Consider the following 18,349-nt stretch of genomic DNA (forward strand, 5'->3'; position numbering starts at 1 on the left):
TTGTCTTTGAATCATAATTACCATGAAGGGAAGACAACCACGGTGACAAATGTTTACAGTTTTATTATTGGCATCTTTACATTAATACTGCTGTTTTGTGCTGAGAAAACAATCTGTTACACATAATGTAACTGTTATATATAACATAGAAATGCAGTCTAAGTTAATTACAACAAGAAGCTACAAAAAATTTCATAGGAAAGAAAGTCACCTAACATTGCAACTGTGTTTGCAGCAAATCACTCTCCCACTTCTGAGTCAACACTGCAGAAATATGTGCGCTGTAAACCATGGTTATTTACATGTCCCTTAGAACTGTTAATAACAGAGGCGCTAAAATCAGTCTAAAAAGTTCTAGAACATCACTATATACTGTACAGTCCTCAAAAATAATTTATTATACGGTTTCTAAAAAAGGTACTAGTTTTGTTTTTTGTTTTTTTCTGGAGTGCACAACATGTGCAAATTTTGTCTAACAGTCTAAAAACTCGAGAACTGAACTGCGAGTCACAATCACAGAGATGAGGTGGTAGAATCTAGGACTTCCCGCCCATTGCAGACTGTCGGAACGTACGTACTAGCAGATGCTGGAAGAGAAAGGAGAAAAAAAAAAAAACAACAACAACCATCATTAGCCACCTAGGAAAAAACATTGGGGGCCTGATTCTAATTTACATACAGGTCACTTTACACCTCTCTGGAAGTGTAAAGGAGCCTTAAAGTGGTTCTGACTCTAATTTATTCAGAGTGGCGTAAAGTAGCCTCAGTGTAAAAATCACATCCTTAGATTTTTCATGTATCTTATATTAGAATCATAGAATCATAGAATATCAGGGTTGGAAGGGACCTCAGGAGGTCATCTAGTCCAACCCCCTGCTCAAAGCAGGACCAATTCCCAACTAAATCATCCCAGCCAGGGCTTTGTCAAGCCGGGCCTTAAAAACCTCCAAGGAAGGAGACTCCACCACCTCCCTAGGTAACGCATTCCAGTGCTTCACCACCCTCCTAGTGAAATAGTGTTTCCTAATATCCAACCTAGACCTCCCCCACTGCAACTTGAGACCATTGCTCCTTGTTCTGTCATCTGCCACCATTGAGAACAGCCGAGTTCCATCCTCTTTGGAACCCCCCTTCAGGTAGTTGAAGGCTGCTATCAAATCCCCCCTCATTCTTCTCTTCTGGAGACTAAACAATCCCAGTTCCCTCAGCCTCTCCTCATAAGTCATGCGCTCCAGACCCCTAATCATTTTTGTTGCCCTCCGCTGGATTCTTTCCAATTTTTCCACATCCTTCTTGTAGTGTGGGGCCCAAAACTGGACACAGTACTCCAGATGAGGCCTCACCAACGTCGAATAAAGGGGAACGATCACGTCCCTCGATCTGCTGGCAATGCCCCTACTTATACAGCCCAAAATGCCGTTAGCCTTCTTGGCAACAAGAGCACACTGTTGACTCATATCCAGCTTCTCATCCACTGTGACCCCAGGTCCTTTTCTGCAGAACTGCTACCTAGCCATTCGGTCCCTAGTCTGTAGCTTTGCATGGGATTCTTCCGTCCTAAGTGCAGGACTCTGCACTTGTCCTTGTTGAACCTCATCAGGTTTCTTTTGGCCCAATCCTCTAATTTGTCTAGGTCCCTCTGTATCCGATCCCTACCCTCTAGTGTATCTACCACGCCTCCTAGTTTAGTGTCATCGGCAAACTTGCTGAGAGTGCAGTCCACACCATCCTCCAGATCATTAATAAAGATATTAAACAAAACCAGCCCCAGGACCGACTCTTGGGGCACTCCGCTTGAAACTGGCTGCCAACTAGACATGGAGCCACTGATCACTACCTGTTGAGCCCGACGATCTAGCCAGCTTTCTATCCACCTTACAGTCCATTCATCCAGCCCATACTTCTTTAACTTGGCAGCAAGAATACTGTGGGAGACCGTATCAAAAGCCTGATACTGTGAGGTGCTGAATGCTGTCCAGCCTCACTAATGTCAGTGGGAGAGAAGAGCACTCAGCACCTTACAGGAATAGTTCATTAGCTTGCATTTCCTTCATCCAGTCCATCTTTGCATTAGGTAATGCATGTCAGCCTACATCTGAATGTAAGGGAAATGGGTTATTTTATATGTTGAATGGAGAAGGGAAAATCTTTTATTTTAACAATTGTATGAGTTTGCCAACACATTTACTCCCCCTTTGATAATGTTCTGGCCTGGATCCCATTGACTTCCATGAATGCAAGATCAGGACCTCAGGATGTAAAATGTGTCCAGACGTAAGGGCCAGATTATGATACCTTAACTCACATTGAACAGTACTTTTTCTTGACAAGTAGTTCTATTGGCTTCAGTGGAGTTACTCTTGGAGTACGGTGTTACTCAATGTGAATATGGGTGTCAGAATCTGGCCCTTGATGCTTCTGCATCTTGGCAGTGGGATATAGTGTTATCTTGTAAAAGCCCAGGGATTTTAATTTTAAAGCAAACAGTTTTGTCCATCCCAGTTAGAATTGTCCATTCGGCATCAAGAATGTGTTAGCACACAATTTCGTTGATCTGCCAGTTCACAATAAGACAAAGCTGTGTTTGCCAAGATACATTAGGTTAACAATAACAGTGACCCAGAGAAACCTGATGCCTTCATCAAAGGATTTAAAAGAAAAGCACGCATCAAGCATTGATTTTAAACTTGATCACCCGGTGTAAAAGGCAATGTATGGATGATGGATACTGGGTTTCAGACCAATTCAGTAAAGACAGAGCCTTATTTTTAATACAGATGAACTTTGTATGCAGCTACAGAAGACAGCGCTTTACTAAATTGTTATGAAATCAAATTATATGCTCTAACAAATGAAGGGAAGGATGGTCCAATGGTTAGGGTGCTAGCCTGGGGCTTGGGATACCTGGATTTAATTCCCTGTTCTGCCACAGATCTCTGGTGTTACCTTGAGCAAGTCATTTAGTCTCTCTCTGCCTCAGTTCCCCATCTGTAAAATGCGAGCTAATAGCACTGCCTTACTCCACAGAGGTGTTGTGACAAGAAATGCTTGAAAGATTATGAGGTGCTCAGATACTACAATAATTGGGGGCCATATAAGTACCTAAGATAGAAAGATGTGGCGTATGGCAAGAAACAAGATACCTTGCCTCTAGCACCATCTGTTGTGCATTTAGAATAATACACACCTCTCCTTTAGGAGCGAGAGCAAAATTAATAGCTGTTCCTAAGTTCTGTTAAAGGCAAAATATCTGCTCTGCTGGTCTTTGTAATATCACATTAGTTTTTATAGCAGCAACCAACTGGTTTCCTACATCACCATGGAAATGTACCTGTATTACGCAACACATTTTAAAGTGACCTGACAGCCTGATTTGTTTGTGGTGCATGTTTTCCCATCCTCTCTCCTCATCATCTATTTGCTTTGACATTATTTGTAGTTACTGCCTTGTGTGATAGGATAGTCTGCCCCCTTAAGGCCAGCAGCGCCTAGTGGTCAGCCCATCCCCGTCACATGGTGTGTCCCTTTAAGATTTTTGGAAGTTCTGATATATGTACAGAGACTGAGGAAATATTGATAGAGAGAAAGAAGTGTTAGGAATAAGGGGTGCTTAGGAGGAAATCCTGTCACTGTGTCTTTAAGGGCCTGGGACCAGGAAGGCATAGAGGGCCGGGCAAGACTTGCCTCTCACCCAGCCAACGGGGGATGAGCTGGGAGAAGGGGCCAACATAAATGCTGGCACACATCGGCAGGAGAAGGCTGGCCGACTGATCTGCTGTGGGCTAATTATGGAAAAAGGCCAGCTGAAGGAGAAGCAGGCTAAGGCCCTACAGCTGGCTAAATTACAACCACGGGGGAGAGCTGGGGACTCCTGTTTTGAGGTAGTGACCATCTGAAGCATGGTCCCAGCTCCAGGAAGGGAGCTGGGGGTCTTCTGAACAGGGATGAGAGTTGGCCAGGACTCTCATATGGACCCAGAGAGGAGTGACCTCGAGTGACTAACGAAGCGAGTTACATTCTGTAGAACGACTTAAGTCAGGCCCCACAAAGGGGGTATGTGTTTTGAAACAAGCTAAGTCTGGGTAACTGACTGAGAGAACCTGAGGACTGCTGAGTGCAAGGCCAAGAGGGGCCACCAGGGGGTGAGCTGGAGGGCAGCACCCTGTGACATCATGGCACATCAAATGTCACTGCATTGTTTCTTTGCTTGCTGCTTTCATTTGCTTTCTCCTTTATTTCCTTTACAACAGCACAATAGACACACCTGACTGCTGCTTATGTACAGTGAGACTTGGGGTCAGCTAGGAGAAGCTAATTTGTGTAAGTCTTTTGACGCCTGGTGGGGATCTAAAAGCATCCAGCAGACATAGAAATGAGTGTTGTGAAATGAATTACTGAAGGATGTTTTAATATGTAAGCCTGCTTGTTAGCCTGAGATAGAATTTTGGTTTTTGGTTTGATTTTTTTTTTAACATACTCTTTTATCCTTACTAATATGTGTGAACACAGAGACTGTGTGTTGCATTTCCCACAACCAGATGGGTTTGTTTGTATAATGAGAAAAGATCAGGGATAGAGCTAAAGTGTTACTGGGTATGGTGGGAGAGTAATATACGAGTATATGCTGGAAGGCTTCCTGGCTCCTCTCTCAAACCAAGGTCAAGCAACCAGTTGGGAGGGGCAAGGGGAATGGGGGGGAAGGTATTAGAAACTCTAAAAGCCAAAGGTCTGGCCTTGGCCTTACCACTCCCATGGGATACAAAAGGGGTGGTACCAAGCCTCCAGACTCACAACCCTCCAAAATGGAACATGACCATAAATTGTAAGGGATGGGACCAGGGGTGTGCATTGCAGGTATATAATAATAATAAATGGAGATATCCTATCTCCTAGAACTGGAAGGGATCTTGAAAGGTCATTGAGTCCAGCCCCCTGCCTTCACTAGCAGGACCAAGTACTGATTTTGCCCCAGATCCCTAAGTGGCCCCCTCAAGGATTGAGCTCACAACCCTGGGTTTAGCAGGCCAATACTCAAACCACTGAGCTATCCCTCCCCCCAACAGGATGTTAGGAATCATTAAAAAAGGGATCGAGAATAAGATGGAGAATATCTTATTGCCCTTATATATTTGGGCTTGCTAAGGAGGAGGTGGGAATAGGGACATAGGGAAAAGGCTCTGTGGCATCAGAGCTCTGGATATGCTTGCTTGAAACTAACCCCCCCCCCCCAATAAACCTCGCATTGCCTGCACTTCAGTTTTCTGGTCTTCTGCTTTCTGTCTGCATGACAAGAACCAGGGGAGGGGTGAGGGGAAAGCCCCTAGCAGGACGCCCAGTTAGCGCTCCATACACACAAAGAGAAAAAAGTAGCATAGAACTGGCATCCAAGAACCAGAGTTAAGAAGTCAGAGCTCAGCTCCCATTTGGCACCTAAACCGATGAGAGCAGCTGGATGCTGAGCACTAGTGAAAAATCTAGTCAATTTATTTAGGTCCCAAATAAGAGCTGAGACCTTTTGAACACCTGACCCATAATAATCTCTTGGACACACACTCCCTTCTTCAAGCCTTGGGTGAGTCTCTCAACCCGTGTCTCACTTTTCTCTTGTGTAAAACGAGGATCTTGGAGTCATCGTGGATAGTTCTCTGAAGATGTCCACGCAGTGTGCAGAGGCGGTCAAAAAAGCAAACAGGATGTTAGGAATCATTTAAAAAGGGATCGAGAATAAGATGGAGAATATCTTATTGCCCTTATATAAATCCATGGTACACCCACATCTTGAATACTGCGTAAAGATGTGGTCTCCTCATCTTGAAAAAGATATATTGGCATTAGAAAAGGTTCAGAGAAGGACAATTAAAATGATTAGGGGTTTGGAACGGGTCCCATATGAGGAGAGATTAAAGAGGCTAGGACTTTTCAGCTTGGAAAAGAGGAGACTAAGGGGGGATATGATAGAGGTATATAAACTTATGAGTGGTGTGCAGAAAGTGAATAAGGAAAAGTTATTTACTTGTTCCCATAATAAAGAACTAGGGGCCACCAAATGAAATGAATGGGCAGCAGGTTTAAAATAAATAAAAGGAAGTTCTTCTTCACACAGTGCACAATCAACCTGTGGAACTCCTTGCCTGAGGAGGTTGTGAAGGCTAGGACTATAACCGGGTTTAAAAGAGAACTAGACAAATTCATGGAGGTTAAGTCCATTCATGGCTATTAGCCAGGATTGGTAAGGAATGGTGTCCCTAGCCTCTGTTTGTCAGAGGGTGGAGATGGATGGCAGGAGAGAGATCACTTGATCATTACCTGTTAGGTTCACTCCCTCTGGGGCACCTGGCATTGGCCACTGTCAACAGACAGGATACTGGGCTGGATGGACCTTTGGTCTGACACAGTATGGCCATTCTTATGTTCTTATAGGAGTACTTGTGTACCTGCTTTGCTGAGGTGTTAGGAAGAGAAAAGATGTAGTGCGATGTAAGTGATATATATAATTTACAAACTCCTTTATTTTTGCTGAACTGATATACTTTTTCTTTGGAAAACAATCCAAGAACTGGTTGTCAGCAGCTAAGTCAATTTCTGCTGACTTCCTGTGTTTGCTTCCTACGTGTGTGTGTGTATGTATGTATATGCCTCCTTAACTTTGACACCTCTCTCGGGAGAAATGACTTTAGAAAGGCCCCTGATTATTCTGATGAAATGTTGGCTAAGCGCTTAAAGGCTACCGGTTCTCTGCTGAGATCTTCCAAGGTTTGCAAAATCATCATGAGGACCTCAGGAGTGATTTGCAATATTTCATGTTGCAAATACCATTTTAAAAATAGTGGATATGTTTTCTCAACTGTTTTTTTTTTTCTTGGAAGGACACACCATTGGAGCAGAGGAATATCCTTCCAGGGGGATAAACAGGTGCTTAGGAGCTTGTGATGGGGTGTACTTGCCCCTCACTGGACAAGAAGGGGTTAACCCCACACCCTGGGCAGAGGAAGCCATGCCCCCTCACTCCTACTGGACATGCTCCAAGTGCTGGCTCAATATAAAAGGGAGCAGCCCAGCTCATTCTAGGCTGACTGCCGGAGAGGAAGGACGCATGCTGCTTGCTCCAGTCTGGGAGCAGCTGAAGCAGCAGACGGTGGGAGCTGGTGATACTGAGACCCAGGCAGATGCCCGGATACCTGTGGAGGCCGGAGTCACTTGAGGGTAGTGCAACCTGAGGAAACCGGATACCCTGAAGATGTCCAGGCCACAGCATCAGGGGGTACGGTAGGAAGAAGCCCAGGGAAACTAGGCAGTGGCCCGGTTAGCAAACCGGGTTTTGAGTCAGCGTTTTTCAGCCGGATCCCTGCCGACACAGTGGCATGCACACTTACCACTACCAGGGCCCTGAGCTGGGACCCGGTGGAGAGGGAGGGCCCAGGTTCCTGTACCCCAGCACCTCTCTTTCCACCCATGGGTGGCCCACTTCCCTGACTCTGACAATTAGGCAACATAACCCCGCTAAGGAGGGAAACCTTATTTCCTCTGGCCACTAGGCCATGCAGCCCGAGTGAGAGGGTGATTGCATTGGCTCTGGCCACTAGACCACACAACCGGATTGAAGAGGTCAGCCATGTTGACTGAGGCCGCTAGGCCATACAGCCCGAGTGAGCAGGTGATTATATTGACTTCAGCCATTAGGCTGTACTGCCCCAATGACAAGAGTGACCATATTGACTCTGGCCATTGGGCCGTATTGCCGAGGCTAAGGGCAGACAGGCGGACTTAACCGTGGGGCCATGATGCCCTTGCCGCGGCAAAGGGGGATGGGGTGTACTTTCTGCATGACAGAGCTCTACAAGAGTGGAACCTTGGATGCAGCAGCATGAGAAGTAAAATAAAGGGTTGACTCTCAGTTTTGGGGGACACAGGGAGAGGTGTTTGCATTACATACATATTCCAGACTGCAATGGAGCACTGCTCCTGTTAGGCAGCTGCTATTCCCTGCTGCATAGCTTCTACCACATCCTCATGAAAGCCAACCTCTATGCTCTCCCAAACACAGTGCTTCATCCCTCACTGTCCCCTTCCCTTTCAGAGGAGGCCTGCAGTGGCAGGTTGCCCCCGTTCTTCCTGTCCTAAATAATGAAGAGTCCAATCCAGTCCTATTAAGGGCATCAACCTGAGAACCGCTCACATGAGCTCCCCTTTTTAGGGCAAACACAGCAAACCACATCTACGGAGAGAAGGAAGGCCAAATGATTGGCTGGACCAACTGAGAAGCTGGCAGGAAAATATCCATTTGGATGGACTTATGCAGTGCCTTAACCAAAAAGCAAATTATTTGGCTATATATATATATATATATATAGATATAGATATAACACACAGGGCCCTGGTTATTAGACTCAATTTCTAGAGCAGCAAATGGATACTTGGAGAGGTTAGGTTACCTATCTATTGTCACCCAGCAAATCAGTGGCTGAGGTGGGAATAGAACCCAGCACTTCTGGTGCCCAGTCCCTTAGACTAAGAACTAGAGAGTACCTGGTTGTGAGCAAGGATTGTGGCCATCTCCTAGGTTTTCAGATGGCTGTGTTCAAAGCAAAACATGCAGCTGGACGAATAATATTGATCAGACATGTGTTAAGCCGTTTGTGACTGATGCAAAGTGCCATCAAGACTGATAGGAAAACAAGCTGTCAGCCCAGGACAGAGGGGGCAATTCTTTGGATCATTTTTAAAAAGATGTCAGGGGCTTATTGAATTTCTCTTGGTGTCCTCAAGCTTTAGTGCTGCTATGTTGAGAATCATCCCAGTGATGAATTGGATGTGGACTGACGCAGAATTTCAGCAGACACAGAGAAGACCATGGCACCAGCGAGGATCAATTTGGATGACAAGTGCTTGGCATTTTATGAATGAGGGCCGTGCAGTTCAAAGGAAAAAAAAATCTTTTAAAAATAAATCTCTTCATCAAAAAAATACTTACAGGTGAATTGCAAAACAAATGCTTTGCCTTTTCAAATGTTTATGACGTGCATTTGGGGGGGGGGGGGGGGGGGGCGGGAACAACCCTCATTGTTTCCTGCTAGGTTTTTTTACGCTGGAAATACCAGGTCCTCACTTTTCTCTGAGGAAACCCACCTGGGATGAGGGGTGGAGGAGTTGTACTGGTGGCTTAGAGCATTATGGGCCTGATGCCATGCCCACTGCTGTGACTGGGGCTTTCCCCATTGAATTGAACAAGCTTTGGATCCTGGCTCAGGTGACAGCACTTTCCAGGTCCTCCCAAGGTTTGCCAAGGTCCTTCTTATTCCAGTTTTGAGGCCATCTTTTCATATCAGAAAGGGCAAGGATGAAGTTTTTGCTCTGATGTTGCATTTTATCTTTGAGACTTAAAAGATTTTTAGAATGAGTGTTCTTCATGTGGTTATAGACGGGACAAAAAATGCAGGATAACCTGTTTCAGTTGAATACGGTAGCATCTTTGTGTTATACAAAGGTGTAGTAAGGAGGAGAGTGTCAGATGCCCCTCATGAAAACACCAGTCCCAAATACTGGCTTTCTTTTATTCTGTATCCATTACAAAGAAACAGAGCATACTCCAGGGTGAAATAATTGCAGAAATGTTTCTTTAAATAGAAACAGCCTCTTAACCATCTCAGATACAAAATATGATGTAAAAATGCAAAGACCAATTTTCAAACACCATCAGCACACAACAGCTCCCATTTAGGCATCTTGATAAGTGGTCAGATTGCCAAATGTGCGGAGCTCCGGGGCCAGAAGCTCTTGAAAATCTGCCCCTAGCTGAGAGTGCTGAGCACTTCTGAAATGTTTGCCAGCCTGACCTATCTAGTTCATCTAAGTTTTCCAAAGTAATTAGTGATTTTGGGGTACCTCCATTTTTTGGGGGTGGGACAATTGGAGACACCTTAAAGGGCCTGGTTTTCAGAGTAGATTAAAATAAAAAAATAAATTTAAATTAATGGAGATATCCTATCTCCTAGAACTGGAAGGGACCTTGACCAAGTTCTGATTTTGCCCCAGATCCCTAAGTGGCCCCCTCAAGGATTGAACTCACAACCTTGGGTTTAACAGGCCAATGCTCAAACCACTGAGCTATCCCTCCCCCCATAGATTTATAGATTTATAGACTCTAGGACTGGAAGGGACCTCAAGAGGTCATCGAGTCCAGTCCCCTGCCCTCATGGCAGGATGCTCAGCTATTTTGAGTTGTCTCAAGTTGGCCATCCCAAAATTGAGGCAACTAACAACCACTAATCACTTTTGAAAATTTAGATCATATTGTAAAGCCCAGTGAATGGTTCATAGTTAATATCCTTACAAACCTTCTCTTTTTCCTCCCCAATCCTCCCTCCCGCTCTGGGATGTTGTGCTCCTTCAATCAGTTTTCCAGGTTAGACATTGTGTCTGCTTTACTCTGTGAATGAGGTGCCGTTTGCTTGCATCCTTGACTAGTTAAGCTTGACAAGGAAAAAACAAAAATAAAGCTGACCTATTTTTTCCTAGCCAAAAACAGCAGCAACTGATAAAATCCCAAATATGTGAATCTGACTGGGAATAAGAGACTGAGATGGGAAAAGCAGATGTACTGCATTTTGCACTGATGCATCGATTGATATCCCAGGTTGTGACACTTGTGTGGGGTACAACACATACTGGATATACAGAAGCAGTTTTTGCTGTCCCTTATGTGCATTGTAGGGGAATTAGCTGAAGTGGTTTGACTCAAAGGATTTTCTTGAAACCCAGGTAATAACAGCCATTGAGAATGTGCTGCATGGGGGACCAAGTCCTGCCATAATGTTGTTCTGACAGGAAGACTCCAGGGCAATCTGCTCTGCCTGTTATGAGAGGGACAGGAACTGTGGTTCTGCAGGCACTGTGCAATTAGGGGCATGATCCAAAGCCCACTGTATTCAGTGGAAGTGTTTTTTTCATTGTCTCCAATGGGCTTTGGATCAGGCCAGCTGTGAGCAGAACACATGTGCAGTGAACAACGGTTGTTTTGTTCTCACCGGACCTGAGTGATGTATTCATGGTGGTTCATAGCCAATCCGACACTCAGGTGAATGCAAAAATGTCCTGCAGTTCTTAATGATTGTGGATTCCACTACAAATGAAAACTCCCTAGCTCTCTCTCCTTTAACACACTTCCTGCACAAGGCATGCCATACATAGGTGACAGATTCTTTACTTACACTGGGAATAAGTGGTTCCGGTCCCACTGACGCTGAACCTGTTGAGATGGAGTCTGTGAGTGACCACGTTCTTCTGTGGCTGGAAGAGGATGATGTGCACTTTGGGCGCGAACAAACAACCGAGCACAACAAAGCCACTCAGACTGACAGAGATGCACATGGTCGTGGTCTGCACCTAGGAGAGAGTTATTGAAAAGTCAGTGCTTAGCTGTTAAATGCCAGGCAGCGAGGCAGCATGTACTACAAGCCAGACTGCGACCATGGTAGTCACCATGGGAGCTACTTACTGCTGGCGATTTGTTTTTAATTTCTATAGATTCCTTGGTACCAAATTCACAGCGGTCTCTTCAGAAGGTCTAGAAATGAGTGTGGCTTCAGAAAGTACTAATGATATGACTCTGAAACCCCTCTAAAAACCTCAGCTCTGTATCAATGCCTTCTGCAGTTTAGGGTATCAGACAGCACACCCCAGCATTCATGGCACAGTTTGTTACTGCATACTGTAATGCAAATTGTTTATGTATTTCAGCATGCTAAACTCTGAGCCGAATAACACTGAGAGGCAGAAATGCAAAATTCCAGAACAGACATAATACAGCAGTAGGAGGAAACATATCTCAGTCTTGCATCAGCAGGGGTCTAGCCTGGACGATCCATTGACTTGTTCCACCTCTAACTCCCACAACCCTGTGATTCCCAGTGATTTACCTAAGGCCTAGATGGTACCCTGCTGATCTGCACATAAGGGGCTGCCTGCTTCAGTGTATGACAGCTAGCCTGGGCACAAGGTTAGTCAGATGCTGTGCAACACTGCATTCCTGCTGCATTCCTGGACAAAGTAGAGCACTTTCCGTAAAGCCTGGGATCTATGTGTGGCAAGAGGCAGGCTATGCGGGACCAGATTAGGTCCTAAGAGATGGCTGTGCTATGCAGCGAATCCACTTGAAAGTTAATTCAGCCTAAGGCCTCAATCCTGCTAAGCGACAAGCAACCCCTTGCATTCATGAAGAGGGCCACTGACTTCAGTGAGATTTTAGGCAAGCATAAGGGCCTGCTCAAACAGGTCTGTTTGTGAGACTGGGTCTTAAAGCTACATTAATGTAGACACAATTTCTCTGTGCTGTGAAATCCCTTTGTGAGGGGTCCGAAGATTCTGGGGGCAGCAGCCAGTGGGCCAATGTTTGTCCTTACAGTTTCAGGGAGCCATTATCTAATCTTATCTATGTAACAACACTCATCATTGTGATAACTGGGTGCCAGTTCGCTGCCTCAGGTTCAGTTTAGTCTCTTTCCTTCAGAGCAGATTCCTCAATTGAAAGGTAGAATTACACTTTCTCAAATTCCATTACTTAATCTGGATTATTACACAAGTAGGGACTGTTCTGCCTTCAGTTACATCCATGCCAAACCTACAGATTAACACTGCTATGGGGCTCAACTCTCAAAATAAACTTTGTAAGGGAAAAACTAGAGCAGGGGTTGGCCTTTGTCATTATATGCAGTGTTGTTTTTGCCATGTTGGTCCCAGGACATTAGAGAGAAAAGGTGGGGGAGGTGATATCTTTTATTGAACCAACTTCTGTTGGTGAAAGAAACAAGTTTAGGAGTTTACACAGAGCTCTTCTTCAGGTCCTTTCTTTGGCTGCTTTATCTCAATCCTGCTAAGGGATCCTGACCAACAGCCATTTGTATCCATGCGGAGGATCTTTCTTTCTTTCCTTATCATCATCTTCGTCATTATATGTATTCACAGAGCACCAAGCAGATAGTCAACGGTCAGTATAATTAATGTAATAACATAATAACCCTTTACAAAAGGAGCTTACTTCAAGCTTTGCTCAGTGCATAGTGCTCAAATGCCACATGGCGGGGGAACCACTTAGGAACCCGAATGGACACAGAAAAAACATGAACACCCCGCCACATTTCCATTCATTCCTCTTTCTTTGCTCTCTACTGAGCCAAAGCCCACTAAAGTCAGTGGCAAGACTCCCATTGATTTTAATGCAGTTTGGATCAGACCTTAAGCAAGAAACTACCACACACCTCCTTTCATGAGAGCACAGTAAACTGAGTGGTAGGACAACTGAACATCTGCCTGTGTTAGAACTTATCTAACCCCCAGACTTTTCCCTTCCGGCACATCTCTTACAGTTGCATCCACTAAGGCTAGGCTAAGATGAATCTTCAGCTGAAAAAAATGAAATACATTAACTGCTCTAACTCGTGCAAATTTGTGAGTGATTATTTAAATTTATGGAGATATCCTATCTCCTAGAACTGGAAGGGACCTTGATAGGTCATTGAGTCCAGCCCCCTGCCTTCACTAGCAGGACCAAGTACTGATTTTGCCCCAGATCCCTAAGTGGCCTCCTCAAGGATTGAATTCACAACCCTGGGTTTAGCAGGCCAATGCTCAAACCACTGAGCTATCCCTCCCCCTGATTTAATAACATCAGGTCATACTGTGCCATCGATTCTGAAGTGGGACTACCCCCTGAAATCAAAGTGGAATTCTGTGTAAAAATCAATGGTGTGAAATAGCCCTTTCCCCTCTAACATAGGAAAGGACAGTTTGTTTCTTCCCATGGTATTTGTATTAATTAACTGGGTGAATTCTACATTTCATTTTATTTCTTTTTCAGTTTTTAAAATGTGCCCAAATCTCTGCATACATTTCCCAGTAGCCTCCCATTTTTCACCCTTATTCATGCATCCTAAACCAGTTTCAAATACAATATTAAAAGCTCAATCCAGTCACCATTCACTTATTCATTGTTGTTATTATGTCTCCTTGGTTGTTTTTTGTACTAACTTCCCAAATAATAGCTCCTGAGAATGACCCCACCAGCATTGTTTTACAGGAGAATGAGATGAGTAGATTACCGTTCGATTATAGATAACAAAAGCATCACTTATTATGTATAAAATTTTAGTCCATTTAGTAGGATCAGTGACTGGAATTTAAGTGAGATTAACACTGTTAAGATACCCAGAGTGGGAGCTGCCAAAGCACCTACATTAGAGTTCCATTCACTTAAGTCCCTTCCTGAATTTAAGTCAATGAGACTTGTGCTCCTGACTAACTTTAGGTGCTTTTGGAAGGTTTTGCACCCAAATCCCCAGGGTTCCTTTCAAATCCCAGCAATAGATAATAGAGTTGGAAAATATCACTTGAGTCATCTAGTCCTACAAGCACGTTGTAGGACTTCTCTCTCTAGCATACCCACTAATGTCTCATTTTATCTGTCCCCACCCATTGAACACTTTGTGTCCACCTCACTACCCAATTGCTTTTAGTGTTAAGAACTTTTCCCCAATGCCTATCTTTCCCTTCGTTAGCTGCATGCCATTTCTCCTTGCCCTAACTTCTTGTGAGACTAAATAATCCCTTTCTTGTTACCTTGAAGTTATTTATAGACTGTAATCATGTCTCCCTGGGTCTTCTCTTGTCTAAACTAGACACATTTAGCTCTCTTAGTTTCACTCTGTGTGACTTTTGTTATCCATCTTTGTATTGTCTCTAGTCTTTCTATATCTTTCCTAGGCTAAGGAGACCGGAACTACACATAATATTCTTGGTCTGGCCCCACCAAGGTTGAGTAGAGTGCAGCCAGCTGAACATTTTTTGACTACACTTCCTGTTGAAAAATGCTGTTTTGTCAAAAACAAAATGTTTTGCGGAAACATGTTGATTCTGACGGCAAGGTTATACAGGTCCAGGAGGGAATCTCTGGAGATAGATAAAAGACCCAACCCCAGAATAGCTAATAGCCCAGTGGCTAGGGTACTCGCATAGGATTATGGGAGACCCAGATTTAAGCCTCTGATTTGGAATAGGGACTTGAACTGGGGTCATCCACATTCCTGATGATTGCTCTAACCACCAGGCTATTGGCTTTTCTGGGGTTGGTCTGTCTCTCGCTCTCTCTCAGGAAAAAATTCAAAAGGTCTCATTTCATTCCACGTTGGAATGAAACCAAGTTTTGAAATGAAATAATTGTTCCCTGGCCAGCCCTAATGTCGAGTGATGCTATTAACTCCTCTGTTATTTCCCAGACAATGTTATCTCCCTGACATATACCGCCAGTTAGATCTGGACAAAAATTTTCAGGCAAATAGCTTGTTTGCCAAAAAATGCAGTTTCAGGGCAACCAAAATTATGAGTGAATGCACGTTGAATCTGGCAGATAGTTTTGGCTGAATAAATGTGAAAAAGTTTAAATTAACCATTTCAACTATTTTTGAAACAAAATGTTTTGACTTTTCATTTCCAGTGACATTTTGTTTAGATCTGTTGCTAGATTTGTTTAAAAAAAAACACACTTAAAGGATAACAAACACCTGAAAATATAACAAAACTGAAAAAAAAAATCATTTAGAGTCCAACAAAATGTTTTGTTTAACCTGAAATTCTTTTTCTGGATTTTTCGGATCAGCCACCGAATAAAAATAAATAAATGAACATTTGTTCAACTCTACTGTTAATGACAGCCTTGTCTTTTAGTTAAGAACATAAGAACGGCCATATTGGGTCAGACCAAAGGTTTTTCTAGCCCAGTATCCTGTCTTCTGACAGCGGCCAATGCCAGGTGCTTCAGAGAGAATGAACAGAACAGGTAATCATCAAGTGATCCATCCCCTGTTGCCCATTTCCAGCATCTGGCAAACAGAGACTAGGGACACCATCCCTGCCTATCCTGGCTAATAGCCATTGATGGACCTATCCTTCATGAATGTATCTAGTTCTTTTTTGAACCCTGTTATAGTCTTGACCTTCACAATATCCTCTGGCAAAGTTAATCTTATAAAATTGACAGAAAGGTGAATGAATACCGTGAAACTTGGTGTGAGGACCATCTATCACAGCTACCTCCTCATCTGAAGAAGTGGATTTTTTACCCAAGAAAGCTTATGCCCAAATACATTTGTTAGTCTTTAAGGTGCCACCGGACTCCTCGTTGCTTTTGTGGATACGGACTAACACGGCTACCCCTCTGATACTCCCTCATTTTAGTAATCCTGAGGTTTCCTGTACAATTTGGTTCAGCTTTTAGTTAAAGTTCACCTCTATTAGCTAACTGTTTTCTGAACCCTTGGTCTGAGCTATTGTAACTGTGACTATCAATAGTAATATACCAGTGCATGAATATTTTACCCATGTGCTTCTGCCTCCATCAGCCAGACCTACTGTTTAGTGTAAAAACATTCTTTCAACAACCATAATTCAAAGCAAGTCCATCATCTGCTTAGAAGTAAAGTAACATTTTCATATAAAGCAATAGCTGATGTGTCTCATGCTTAGCAGGGCATTAACAATGAAAAGGGAATGTTTGCTAGGGGCACTGGATAGCACAAAAGTGAAAGACGCTTTTAGGAAATGCCAGGTTCCTGCTAAGGTGATGCACACAATTTATAGGAACAAATGTCCAAAGACTTACTCTGTAGTCACTAGATGTCACATAAAATATGGGGAGGAAGGCCAGCCAAATGATGCACGTTGTGTACATTGTGAAACCGATAAACTTGGCTTCGTTGAAGTTCTCTGGGCACTTCCTTGTTTTGAAGGCATATACAGTGCATAAGACTACAAGGATTACATCGTATGTTAAGGAGATTAACATACTGGAATCTTTGACATTGCATTTCAATATGACAGTCTCCCTTTTCTCAGGAAGAGTATACCGTCTGGTGCCCGGGGACTCTACTATGAGCCACACAGACACCACCACGATCTGTACCAAGATGAGGCTCAGGCAGATGAAGACCTGAGAGCTGGGGCTGATGAATTTAGGCCGTTGAGCACCATTCTTCACACCGTTAAATATTCTGGCTATGCAGTTTGTCTTTGTCAGGAGGGCAGCATAGCAAACTGAAAAAGAACTTCCCAGCCCCAAACGGCGTAAGGTGCAGATGGCCGGAGAAGGCTTGGCTATGAAGAAGAATGTCATGCTGTAAGACAGGAAGACCCCGAAGAGTAATATGTAACACAGTTCACGTCCAGAAGCTTTGACCAGGGGAGTGTTGTTGTGCTTGATAAAGACTGCCACGACCATGAAGGTACAAATAAAACCCAGACATGCAATGGTAACAGGGCCTATTGCCCAGGCATCTTCCCACTTGACATAGTCTTCTGGTAGGTCATAGCAGCCAGTTAGGTCAGCAGTGGGCCACTGCCCAGACCCACAGTCTGCACAGGTAAATTCATCAGCCAAGTATTCAAAGGGCTCACAGGCAATGCAGATCCAACAGCAGACGTCTCCTGGCTGCATGTTCTTCATTTCATTAGGAGCACAGGGGTCGCTACACTGGGAAGTGGGGACAGAGCTTCTGGACCAGTGAATTGAGTCTACGTCCAGTGACAAGATTTCTGCCCAGTGACCGACCTTCAGGTAGGAATATCTGCCTCCGGCGTACTGGAAATTGAACACGTTGTATCGGCCTAGCCCATCTCCATAGGTGTCAAATTTGACCACGCTGTCCGCAGCATTGGGAGGGTTAAATGGAGCTGTCAAAAACAGAAAGAGAGGAAATGAACAGTGCAACTCTAAGCATTTTTCTTTCCTTTGGCAGGCATACCTATCTAGCAAGACACTGTCAGTTTTTTAGACCATCTAGAGCGAGTGAGGTATTTTGATCCCAAACATCAATTATGAAATTTTCTTATTGGTAGAAGCACCTGTTCAAGGAGCAGCTGTGTTATGAATGACCAAAAGATCAAGGTCAGGTCTGAGACTTTCCTGCAAATCTAAAGGAAGCATTGCTTTTCCAATTTGGTCTTGCTGTGGAGGTCACCTATGAAAAGATTTCTCTATTCCAAAGTGGCATCCCATGCTAAAGCTATGCACATGGGCCACATTTCAAAATGATACATGTCCCACAGTATATGGAATGCACTGCAGAGCACTTCGTACGAGAGAAATCCTTTCAAGGGTCTCCTCCTTTACTAACATCTCCATTTCCCACTGTTTTGGTTTCAAAATATTTCATTCTACAGACTGTCAAGAACATCTCTGCAGACCATTGGTAGCATGTGGACCAAGAATCACTGGACTAGAAGCAGTTCACCTCTGACCACTCTTTCAAATGCACATTCTAAATATATACAGAATCAACCTGGAACCCTCCCTACACTGTTAAGA

General features: G+C 44.0%; 1 protein-coding gene across 2 annotated transcripts in view; it reads right to left on the reverse strand.

Moving 5' to 3' along the window:
- Positions 1-513: 513 nt before the first annotated feature.
- The window catches only part of GRM3 (glutamate metabotropic receptor 3), a 57,193-nt gene continuing 39,357 nt past the window's right edge, over positions 514-18,349 (reverse strand). Inside the window, exons 3-5 of one of the 2 annotated variants that reach the window (XM_065401925.1) lie at positions 16,649-17,715; positions 11,208-11,382; positions 514-587 (exon numbers count right to left, since the gene is read on the reverse strand). In XM_065401925.1, coding sequence (XP_065257997.1) covers positions 514-587; positions 11,208-11,382; positions 16,649-17,715 — 1,316 coding nt within the window. The remainder of the gene's footprint in view (positions 588-11,207; positions 11,383-16,648; positions 17,716-18,349) is intronic. The other variant, XM_065401933.1, reaches the window with a different exon arrangement.

Source organism: Emys orbicularis, chromosome 1 (genome assembly GCF_028017835.1).
Source record: "Emys orbicularis isolate rEmyOrb1 chromosome 1, rEmyOrb1.hap1, whole genome shotgun sequence".
In the NCBI taxonomy this organism is placed as follows: Eukaryota; Metazoa; Chordata; order Testudines; family Emydidae; genus Emys; species Emys orbicularis.